The following is a 13,194-nucleotide window of genomic DNA, read 5'->3' on the forward strand; positions in this document are numbered from 1 at the left end:
TTTCTTTCTGCTTTAGAACTTTGCTGAAATTCTGGTTACCTGACTTTTCACGATAAAGTTTACCACCAAATTAGCGGACTTGCGATGGGGAACTGCCTTGTTCCAGATATCTCTAATATTGTTCTTAATGACCTTCTAGACTCTATAATACCTCCCATCCTAGAAGTGTTTGTGATTGGATATGGAATAAAATGGATTTGGAATTTAACGTTTCCAATATCTTATATTCTAAACCGAAGACGAAACGTTTACAAATAATTTCAATATCTATGTTGAAAAAAATAATATTAAAGAACAATTTTGTCACTAATGGTAAATTGGGCTCTGTCGAACACCCAAGAGGAAAATGCGGTATGTCAGGGGATAGATAATCGAAGTTTCAATCAAAAATTCTAACCGGGACATTTACGTATACCGTAGCAAATCCTGTTTTTTTTGTTAAACAGAAAATGGATATGAATGAATAAAATGCATTATGTGAAAAAGAACATAATTCAAAATGAATACTACCTTTTTCTACCATGGGGATTTGTTAAGGTCGTAGTGAAATGCTTATCTATGTATTGAGATGGTCGTTCTGTGGAAACTCTTACTGTAATATCTGGATGTGAGGGGCCTATGCGTAATCCTGGGGGCGCCGGAGCACATTTCCTAAAAGTTGGTTTGTCAAGCCACAAACCACAGGAGTCTGTAGCCCAGATTTTTAAAAATGGCCGCCGTATATTTTTAGGCCTATTGGCAATAACTCTTAAAGTATAGCAAGTAGCTTAAATATCATTAAAAACTAATTACAGTGCAATTAACGAGCTTCAGTGTGAGCTCTAATTGAGTTATTTATCTTCAATAATTCCCGAGATACAATTTTTTTCAGATCCAATATTGTTTTCTTTAAAAATCATTTTGTGACCTTATTTCGGAAAATACCATGAATATTATTTCTATTTGAATATAATCATTATGAACTATTTTATGGAAAATTTAACGAGCTTCAAACTGAACCCGGATAGAACTCTTCACGTTCAATATTTTCCTAGATACTGTTTTTCTTACTACAACATTTTTATCAGTCATCGAGAAATTAACACAATGTGAATTCAGTTTGGCAAATACCATGAAAACTCCTATTCTTAAAACTACGGATATATTCATTATAAACTACTTCATGGGGTATTGAATTATCTTCAGTCGGAGCAGTAATACACATCTCTACATCAAACAGTTCCTCAGATTCCACAGAAATTTTTTTTTAGAATAATTTAAACCCCGGTATTTTAGCCTAGAATGGTTCAATAATTACTTTTTAAGGACATTTACTGTTCCTGTAGTATAGGCTTGGAAAAAAAGTGACACAAAATGCGAGTTGTGTTGAGAGGTGTTGAAAAATATACCTACACCAAAAAAGGTAATTTTGACGAGAGTGCAGGGTTACAAAAGCAAAAACTTGTAATAGGTAAACTTTTTACTTCTGGAAGTAAGAAACTAAATGAAAAAGAAAAATTTAAACAATTTTCATTGTAAATTGATTTCTTTGTGTGAACAAAAATGCACTGCACTCCTTCTGGCACTGGACACCGTATTTCGGTAACATCACGTTTCCTTTTAAAATTAAAGTTGAAATATACCTCCATATACACCTTGTTATTTACCAAAATTTGCACAATTTAATCCTTTAAATTTCATTAAGTTACATAACAAGCTACTTGTAATACATTTGGTGGTATCAGTGGCGTAGCATGGTTGTCAGCCAGACAGGGCAGAGGAAAATTTTGCCACCTCTTTATTTAGGTATTTCAATTAAAAAAAACTAGAATATACAACTATTCTAAAGAACCATCGTATTTATCGTGTATTGTACAGGTTAAAAATAAAAAAATGATGGAATGAAATGGTTCAAATGTTTACAAGATATTATCATTATTTATTGTGAAATTTTACTTTCCCTTCAAAGTGCCGCGCTCACAACACTGCGCCACTCGGTATTATTGGCTATAAATCCAAAAATATATGGTGGTCATTTTGAAAAATCTGGCCTACACACCCTCACAGCAAATAGTTTTAAGAATCCACAGAATGGAATTAGTTTACAATAACTTCTATTTTAACTTACAATTTAACCTATTTCAATACGTGACTATTGTACATGACAACAATATATGAGCTCTGCACCTCTGTGACTGAAGAACTCATAGATCAGCGGAAGACAAACTTCTCAGGCTAAAAAAGATTCATGGCACTCTTCTTGGGCTAAGAAACCACTCTTGTCGAGATAAAAAAAATAAAAATATCGACACTGCTATTCTTAAAATGGTTGAATATTTAGGAAAATAAGAAAAAACAGTGCAAAGTAGATGCTGGAATTGTATTGTATATATGCTATTTTAATTTTAATCTTTTCTTCCTCGTTTTTATTTTTTTTTTTTTTAAACAAATGTGCTGGTATTAAACTGTACTCAATCTTTTTTTAATAACGGCAAAAGTTTTGTTGTTTCATTATTTTAAAGACGGGGTTTCCAATAGTTAACTTGAATAGAGATTCATTTCACTTTGCGACAAATTGGAAGCAGTTTTTTTTTCTAAACAGTTACATATTTTAAGCTGAAATCTATGCTTTTTAAGTTGAAATCAACAGACCTAAATTGTTATGTATGGCAGGAAGGCGAAGCGGAACGTGAAGTTAATGAGAATGGTATTTTTGTGGACAAATTCTTAGAAAGCAAAGTAAGACAACAAATGACGGAATTGAATTCATTTTTTACAGTGACAATTGTGCCTTCCCAGCAAAAAAAAATCAATTTATTATAAACCTATATCATTACGAGAGAGAGAAATACTTTATTTATCTATGCTGCCTAAATACATCAGGCTGCTATCTCACACAGCATACTTATCAATCCGTAATCGGGCATATATAAATTACACATTCATGGTATAATTAGAAAAAAAGAGATACAATAATAAGATATAATAAACAATTTTTTTCCCCTACAGTTTCCTTTTATATTCAATTTCGGTCTGTACAACAAATACATATAAATGTACCAACATCAATTCGGATTATTATAAAAACTCACAATTAGAGAAAAATATAGCCTTATGTTGCTACAGCTCTGCGTAGAAAACAATTATGAACCTTAGACATACTTGCTCAAATAGTCGTTCTTTGGCTCAAAGAAAAATGTAAGATCATGGTGCAGTAAATAAGAAATTATTGTTATTTTTGTGTCCTTTTTCGACTTTTCTGTAAATTTGGTATACTTTATAATCAAAACATAACTTCTTTACTTCGAAAATGTTTTTTCTTAACATTTTGAAAAATGGATAAAGTTCTGGCAGTTACATAAAAGTAAATTTAGTTCTAAGAGACACAAATATCTAATACAAAAAAAAAATTAGTATTATAGAATTATATCCATTTAAGTACATTTTCATTCTCACCGGCATTTCATGGCTGACAAACAGCTTGGTGTAAAGGTGTAGCACAAAAAATGATGCTACACGTTTGCCAAACTTAAGTAAATCGCGCATGTCTAAGCGTGTAGATGACTGTCTTGTACAAGTTGGCTTGAATTTGTGGCCGACCGAGTGTCGGTTTTTGGCACAAATCTAAGGGCGCCTTTGCTTCATCACACGTTTGTGTTCACTTTGCTTTGTTCTAGAACTGCCAACTGATGAATATTTGTGCTCTTCGTGTTTTAATTAATAAAAGAATTTCCCCAATTTTCAGATTCAATAATTAGCTTTAGTTTAAAATTCAATAGATTCGTTGTAAATACTTTGTTTCAAATCTTATCACTTAACTTTAATGGTTTATTTTTTGTTTAATATAGCACAATAAGTTTATAAAGATATTATATGCCTAGGTATTATATGTAATTAAATTAACAAGTTTCTGATAAAAATTCTAGTACGAAGGTTGAATTCATATGTTATGTATTACTATTAATAACAATTATTATCAGTGGAGAAGATGGTCGGGGGAAGGGGGGAGGCTACGGTCAGCAAAAAAAACAAAAAATGATTTTGTCGTGCCTACAAATAAAAAGTGTTAAATAAAAATAAGAATTGTTATCATCCATAAACTAATTTCTGATATTTACGTTTCTTTTCGTTTCACCTATCTTCAGTTTGTTTATCGATGTTTGTTGCTTCCTTTGTTTACCAAGCATTTGGACAAGTCTTGGATTTGCGACAAGTGGCAAATGTGTAGACCCAGCATAGCATAAAATAAAGGCGAAAATCGGGTTATTTGAGAATAATACAAGTTCGATTCTCTTCTGAGAAATCGATTCGTTGATTCGATTCCAGATTTACCGACCATCACTCAGGAGGCGGCTTTCGAAGACCAATTAAGCAAAGACTTATTGTTATTGATGTTATTTTAATTACTTTAATATTGTTTTTTTTAAATGATATTTTCTTATTTACTGATTAATAATTTTCATGGGGTAGTTTCAAAACATTTTAATCAGTTTCATAAGTAAAAAATTTTCATCAATCGATCCTTAACCTTTTGCCAGGCTTGGTTTGTTATATTCTTTGTTTAGTATTATTAATATTGTGATTCAGTAGGACATCAAAAACAAATTATTTACCAAATTTTATATCATAAAATTAAATTCTTTTTAAAGCATATTATTATTTGAGTGAAACATTGCATTTGGGATTAAGGAAATCGAAAAAAAAATAAGAAACTAAGACTGTTATTAATTTTTATATTTATCTCCGTTTGATGTTTATCGTGTTTTTAACTATTAATGTCATATATTTTTTTGGAAAGAACTTGCTCCCTTACATTTCTTATTTCAATGAAGTTCTTTTTAATAATTTTCAGACATAATGCATAGTTTCTATTCAACAGTTTCAATAACCTTTACAGTTATTGCTATCTAAGAAAAATGAAGCTAACATTGTTATGCTATATTTTGTCAGTTTATATTAAATTGATGAAATCCTTATTAATGTAAAATTATGTGATCATTTAAATTAGACATTTCTTATTTCATTACATTAAAAATATTTGTCAAATTTTTTTCTTAAATTTATTTTGTCCCAATTTACTTCTTAATTACTTCATCTATGTATTAAATGGCCACGTACTGTTATTTATAGAATAAAAGTGTCATATGCTCAAAGATTATAATTAGTAGGAAGTTTGACTTCACCTTTTTTATTCTACATGACAATGTACTGAGCAGGCCTGTGCTGGAGTAGTGCACAATAAAACAAAATAGCTATTAAATAAAAGAACAAACAATCTATGTAACTAATATAGCATATTCACTCCATTTGTTTGTAGAATAAAAAACTATATAAATTCATACCTCTTGTATCTAGGTATGTAATTTAAAATGGATGAATGGGTGAGGTAGTTTTTTGTTGCAAAGTTTAGGATAAAATAAATGTAGTTTATTTTCAATAATTTTTAGTCTGATTTTTCTTGAGATATTTCAATTATTTTAAGTTTAAATATTGATTAATGAGTAGGTTTCTTACATTAAAAAATTCTAGCATTTTAAAAATGTTCAAGGTTTTTACTAATTTAAATATTTTCTATTCTATAATAATCCTTCGATCAAGTTGTTTTTTCTACATTATTTTCTTAAATGCCGTGGATAGTTTTTTACACCTACAAACAAAACATTGGCGTACTAAAAAGATGTGATCAAGTTATATCTGGCTCTGTACTAGAATGAGCATTTAAATCTTAATATATTGAATTGTTGAGGTGAAAAAAACTTCCAAATCGAATATAAATTATTCTATATGCTGCTTGTACAACGTTTCGGGACAATTATCCCATACTCATGGACTTTTGTGTTCATATATTTGTCATTTTTTCAATTTTAGTTTTACTTTCAAAATGCATAGATAATTTATCAATTTACTTTGTCATTAGGTAATCTATCAATCTTAAAAAAAATGAATAAAAATTTAAAAAATCCTATATCTCTTAAAAATGATTTATATATTTTTAATGTTATCTATAAATTTATCAAACTTTCTAAAAAGAAACTCCAGAATTTTTAATGTTCTTTCACAAAAAAAGAAAGGCATAATTTTGTTGTTTATTGCATGCGTTTCATGATTATTAATAAAAACCTTAAACTAGACTTTTAAGAAATGACGTTTTCTTAGTGGAAATTCTATATTATTGGACATTGGCTAGATAGTTCAAAAGAAATTGCAATGTATAAAGGAATGGAATCAGTAAAAAGGAAAGGAAAAGATGATCTATTTGAGTAAAGTGTATGACTTACATTGAAAATATATCAAAATTTATACATAATATCATCATAAAATACAGAAACCAAAATAGATCTAAGTTTCCAATAGCAATAAATCAATATTTATAATGGTACATAAAATACAGATTATATACAAGAAACTTTGAAAAGTTTCAGTCAGTCCCAGGGTCTCCCAGAATTAAAAGAAGGCATGAACAATATAACAAAAGTTAAAAAAAAACAAATAAACTTGTTTTATAACTTTATTAATTCTACTCAACTCTCTAATTTAACTACTATCTTTATATAGATATTTAATATATGAAAATAATATAACATTTATGGCTTTAAATAAAAAAACAAAAAAATTTAGGTTGGATCACTTCTCATAAGTTGGGCCAAGTATGTATGCATAAAATATTTGAATATATGGTTCGGCCAATAATAGTTTTATCTTGAAAAATATGATTTCATTAAATTTCATTTGCTTCTTATTCTATTTTTATAAAGTAGGTTTTTAATTTTTTTTTTTTTTTTTTCAGGCACAACCAATTCCCGCTGAACTTACTGCTAAGCTTCTTGGCAATCGAGTTGCCGTTTCTCCTATTGTCACTGTTGAACCTAGAAGAAGAAAGTTCCACAAACCTATTTCACTTACAATTCCTGTACCTCAAGCAGCCAACAAAGGAATGATTAACCAATACAGTGGGGAAGCTCCAACACTTCGGCTACTTTGTAGTATAACAGGTAACTGTTTTCAGTTCAGACGATTTTCTCTACCAGATCATTGTATTTTTTTTTTTTAACCTTTACTTTTAGCTAAATCTGCCCTATTTTCTGAGATCATTGGTTTCAACATGGTTTGATTCTCCTAAAACTTTTGGATTTTCGACACTTTTCTTTGTCATGTTTTCTTTTTGGATATAACTTGCCACTAAGTACAACACTCCTTCTGTATTCAAATTATCTGTAAATATTTGTGTTCTCTTATTCAAAGATTTTGTCAAATTCTAGCATCGTTGTGTGTGCTTTCTATGAATGAATTTGGTGTTTGCACAATAAGTTCACTTTTAAGTGTGTGCTTTTATTTTACATAATCTGATGATAAATATTATTCCTACTATATGTCACTTTATTGTTCTGATAGTATTTTTTTTTCTGTAACAGTCAAACTTAAATCTTTCAGAAAATATCAAATTATTATTTTTATTGCATGATATAATGTTAAGTTCTAATAATATATGAAAATAATGATTATTTTTTCCTGATTATCAGTCCTGGAAAGTCGTCGTATAAAAAAAAAAAAATAATTATTTTATTTATTCTGATTGCCAATATTAATATAAAGTGATGAAGGAAGTATATAATAATGACAAAGGGGTATTAGTTACATTTTTAATCATATTAAAATATTGATTTTTTTTTTTATTTCAAATAGAATTTCATAATAAAGATGTAATGTATTTTATATTACATGGAGTCAGAAGAAATGGGTTTTAAATTTTGTTCTGTATTAATGATGAAATTTGATGTTTTAACTTCAGAGTTGCACTTGTATTTAATAAATGTGAATCAGCTATATTCCAGGTTTTATAAGAAAAATGTAACAATTGTTTTCTTAAGTAATGATATAGAACATGGCTGAAATATTAAGAAATGTAAAAAGAATCAAATGAAATTAAAAATCTTTAATGAATAGTTTACATTCATCATTAAATATAGTTTTAAATTTGAAAAAAACAACATTTTTTTGAAAGATTAGAGATTCCTTTTCTTTTACAAGTGAACTTTAACCAAAATAATTTCAAGTTTTAAAAAGTCCAATTTATAACCTGAGGCTCAAAACTTTTTGCTTGGTTTACCAACTCATTTTTTATAAAAATAAGAATTTTTTTACCGTATAATTAATATTTCAAAAAGTGAAACATGATAAAGAAAGGTAAAAAAGGAATTACCACATTGTTATTTAAGAAATGTTACCCACAGATGCCTCAATATGGTAACAATCAGCTTACGAGTGTCCAATTCCTTTTTCTTTTTCTTTGTTTGAATTGAGTAAAAAAATTAATACAAATCATTGGAAGGTTGAAAAGATTCGTGCTATCTATATTGATATAAATTATTCTCTGCTAAACTCCTCATATTTCAATCCTTCTAAATGGATTATTATGATTAAACATAGATTCCCTTTGTTTTAAATATTTGTAATGTAAATGAGTTAAAATTTCATCTACGGTGCTCTATGAAAGCTATATAAGGAATCTTAATTTTATATAAAGTAAGATATTCCGCTTCTTTATTTAATTCTTGATTGTACAAGAACTGGCAAAAATTGGAAACAGAATTGTAATTGTAATAAATAGATGATCTTCGATCAAAATTTAATGAGATTTCTTTATCAATACAAACTAGGAAGTAAGAATTTTATTGAATTATGGAAGAACCCCTTAAGATGATATTTTCACCATTTTTCTTTCTTTTCACTTGGCAATTATTCCTTACTTTTAGCCATTTTAATATAGAAAAGACAAATGATTTATCATGATATAGAAAAGAATTATTTAGCTAAAATGTGAGATAATTATCACAGTTAGGATTGTGAGTAATAACCTATAGTTTACTACCCTAACTGTTACACCTTCTGTTGACTAGTAAACCTTGTTCCTTTCAAAGGTCTTCTACCCATGGAGTTCATTTAAAAATAAAGAAGAATCATAATACATTATTTCGAATTTTTCTGGAATATTCTTCAGCTCTCTTCTATGAAGTTAAATTATACATTGTTATAAGTAAACAGGTGTTGAGTGTTTTATATACTTTAGGGCATAAGCTCATGCTGTTTTATTTAAAGTCAATAACTCCATAAATAATCACAATGTTTCCAGCATCATATAGAAGTACCTGTTAAAGATACTGAGTAGTGTATTTTATAATAAGAATGTTTATGAGTTGACGGTGCTACTGAAATAGATTAGGTTTTTTATATTTCATCTCTTTATTATGATGTAGTTAAAAATACTTTCGAGAAAAATTTACATATTCATAATGTACAGTTTAGTAATCATTTTTATAGTTCATCAGTACCATTGATGCATTATTCATTCAATCATAAGTAATCTTTGCTCATGTAGAAATATATTTAAATGATACATATAATGCATAATTTATTAGCAGTTGTTTTAACAATTCAAGTATTAGAATGTACTATCTTTTGGAAGGATAAATAAGTAATTTGTTTAGATTTAAGGGTTTCTTTGAGTTACTTGTCAACATGGGTTTTCCTAGCAACGGATTTTTTCTACTCTTAGGAAAGAGGAAATTCCTCTCCCTATTCAAGCAATCAAAAAGTGGTCTTTTCTGCTTGAAAGTAGAGTATAGGGCATGAAGATGGGGCCTCTCTGGGCTAATCCCTGCTAATTTTTGGAAGTAGTCTTATTTTAGCTTCTATTTTCTTGTAGTAATTGCCAATATTCAGGATAGAATTTTGATAAATAACCTTTTATTGTTAAAATATTCTTAAAACGAGTATATTATTATTTTTTTTAAAAAGTAATAAATTCATCAACACATGTAACAGAATGCAAATTTGATTGAGGAAATATTTGCTATTTATTTTCACAGAATAAATCTAATCATCACGCCATTAGAAAATTTATTAACTAATATGATATTTTTAAGGAGTGGGGTGGCAAAGAGGTAAGACACTGTGCTGTTAACTCTAAGGATCTGATTTCAAATCTGGTTGTGGGAGATAATTATTTATTCTGTTACTGTAGCCATGAATCAACCTAGTGGGTTCTGGAGCCCTCCTATGAGCCTCATAAAGTGGGTGCCCTTAATTACGAAAAAATGTGGCGGTTGAGCTTGATCTTGAAAAATCACCTCCTTGTATAATCGTTCTAAAAACAGTACTTGCTTACTAAGTACTGAATTCCTTCCTCTTTATGGGTTGTTGCTATTCACATTATTATTATTAAGATGAAATTTGTAATATAGTCCACTCCTATGCCATTTTCATCAGCAAGGTTTTGGATAAGCTCTGTAAATTTGCTCATTTATATTTTGGGTTGCTGATTACAAATTTGAACTTGGTGACTTATAATTTTTCCAGAAATATTTAAAAAAATTGCAAAAACCTCAAAAAATTAATATTTTCTATTTTTTTCTCACAGCATGAAAACCATGATTTTTTTTTTTTTTTTTAGCAATATCAACCTATATTAAATTAAACATTAGTACATTATATACAATTCTTACTCTATGGTGTTTTTTTATCCTGGGCATCATTTAAGTGTAATTGCTAGTAGTTTAATTGGGTTCAGTCAAATGATGACATGGATGGGATCTTTGAGGAAAGTTTTAAAGAAGCTCTGAAAATTTTTTTCATTTGTTTTTTTAAAGTGCTGATTTTAATTTTATCATCATGACTTCAAATTCTTCTGTAAGTATTAAAGAACAAGTAAATTTAATATTTGTTTGTTTTCTTTTTTTTTCTAATAACTTGAAAACGCTGTATAGTTTTATTTATCATTTTATACCAAATTAAATTAGAGAAATTAACGAACAATTTTAATTCTAATGATTCGTTTTGTTCAGCCACTTTGTTTTAATTGAACTTGAGTAAAATTGTGAGGTAGAATGTGTACCAGTCAAATGGGAACCATAAAGAGTATCAGTAGAAAAGTATTAAGATCATACAGTTGAAAATTTAAACCTAAAAAAACATAAATGAGTAATTTTTAGGACTTCTCTGAAAGTTTCTATTGAAACCTCTTTTTGATATCCATTTGATTGGACTACATCCTGTAACTTTGATTCACACTCAATTCAAAACTACTTAACAAAAATATCATTAGGGTTAAAATTTCTGATAATTTACTCTTCTTTAATTTGGTATAAAATAAGTATCATAATTTATTAGAATAAGAATATTTTTCAAGCTTTAAGCAAAAAAAAATACTTTTTTTGTCTTTTGTTATACTTTTGGAATAAATTTGAGGCCACAAAATTAAAATTCATGATTAACACCCTAAGAAATATAAATGAGAAAATTTTCGGAACTTTCCATTGAGATCCTTTTTTGGTTCTCCTTTGAAGGAACTCTACATAACTAAGAGCAATTGCTACTGAATGTACCTTGGATAAAAAAATATAAGATTAAAAAACACAAGGAATTTACTCTTGCTTATTTTAATATAAGTTAAGGGTGCTGGAAAAAATATTGTTTTCAATCCATGGGGAATAAGAGGTTAATTTTTCACCTTTTTAATTTTTTATTTTTTCAGGGAAAGTTGGAATTTATAATAAGCACTATAAAAACGCAAATGAGCAAATTTTCAAATTATATCCAAATCTCCTCCCCCCCCAATTGTTTTTCAAAATTAAAAATGCTCCCAACTGTCTGACAATAATTAGCTGTGCACAGCTAACAGTAAAAAATGAATATAATTCCTCCTCCAAACAAGATTTTTAATTTATAAAAATTATATTTTTGTTTTCACCTTTATTAATGTGCAGTTTAATAGTTGCGTACTCCCAAATTGGGATTGGGAGCCTTGTGTTGATTTCTGAAGTGGAAAAAAACCGTAGCTTGGAAAACGTAGTTGTATATTTTTTCTTTTTGAATGAGTACTTAAAACCTCTCTATTACCAAGTACCTTATATTGTTTGTAAAATGTTTTCCTTCTTGAGCCAGCAAAGAAAACCCTTTATATTATATTAATATTTAGGTATATTTCTTAGATGTTAGTTTATTGGAAGTAATTTGCTTAAAAATATATATTTTTTTAAATATCTAAGTTATATAGTTTAAAAATAGAACCATATTTGTGCTAGTTAAATATATATAATACGGTTTTTGCTGAATAGATTGCTTCAGGGGTTGGTAAATTTCTAAGTTTTCTAATAGTCATGAAGTCAATGAAATTAATTAGGCAAATATATATGTATAATTTATTTATTTTTGTTATCCATTTATTTTTTTTTTTTTTTCGAGGTTCTTGAGATATTATTTTTTAGATTAATGCTTTGATATTTATCTGTTTTTCTAATTAAAAAATACATTAAATAGACATATTTTGTGATTTCACTAAATTTAACAAACGATATAACGAAATTAAAAAAATATGAATCTCAGTACCCTAAATATGTATTAGAAGACAATAAATTATAAATTCTAATGAAATATCTAACAATTTTATTTCAATATTTTCTACCCATACTAACTATTGTCTGTCTTGCTCATTACTGTCACCAAAACATTGCATCAGTTTCAAACTGAAATATATATATTATCTTAAAATATACAAACATATATATTGGGTCTCTTTATAACCATGTTCACTTTCCTGGTGAAAACAAGAATAACACAGGGCATAGGAGATCATATTATAACAGAGCAGTCCATTGAGGATGAGTAAATAAGTACTGTGGTTATCAATATGCTGATTACCGATACAATAAGGCTTGTAAATGTAAATGGATAGTATGTTCAGTGTTTTCAATGTTTTGTTCAATTATCCTCCTCCACCATTTACTCAACTTTCCCAGTTTTACGGTAATTTATGTATGATTTTACATTTGTTGGTAAAGCTTCACACACCATTTGGAACGAACTGAATCATGAACTGGTGGAGCAATTACATTTAGAAGCTTCGCAAAATGGTAAGTTACCATTCTCAAAACAAGTCTGTATCCTCATGAATATGATCAAGGGCCATTCTACACATTATTTTAACGCATCAGTTCTGTCAAGGTCTGAACAAAAATTTCGGTGGTTTATTCCCATAATTACAGTAAAACCTGGATTAATTAATGAGAGTGGAAAACTTGAATTTTATCATTTACAAATATATATATATTAGATTTATGAATAAAACTGGAAATAATAACAATTCAATAAGAATAGTTTTAAAATATGACTTGTATGTCTCTTTTATTTCAATGTATATATGAATTATAGAAAAAAAAA

General features: G+C 28.2%; 1 protein-coding gene across 1 annotated transcript in view; it reads left to right on the plus strand.

Moving 5' to 3' along the window:
* LOC106689279 (ankyrin-3) overlaps nt 1-13,194 on the plus strand; it is a 231,288-nt gene that overhangs the window by 188,147 nt on the left and 29,947 nt on the right. Inside the window, exons 24-25 of the mRNA XM_067048478.1 lie at nt 6,767-6,971; nt 12,816-12,887. Of these exons, the coding sequence (XP_066904579.1) occupies nt 6,767-6,971; nt 12,816-12,887 (277 nt within the window). The remainder of the gene's footprint in view (nt 1-6,766; nt 6,972-12,815; nt 12,888-13,194) is intronic.

This window comes from Halyomorpha halys, unplaced genomic scaffold (assembly GCF_000696795.3).
Source record: "Halyomorpha halys isolate HHAL.00 unplaced genomic scaffold, Hhal_1.1 Scaffold1317.1, whole genome shotgun sequence".
NCBI classification, from domain to species: Eukaryota; Metazoa; Arthropoda; class Insecta; order Hemiptera; family Pentatomidae; genus Halyomorpha; species Halyomorpha halys.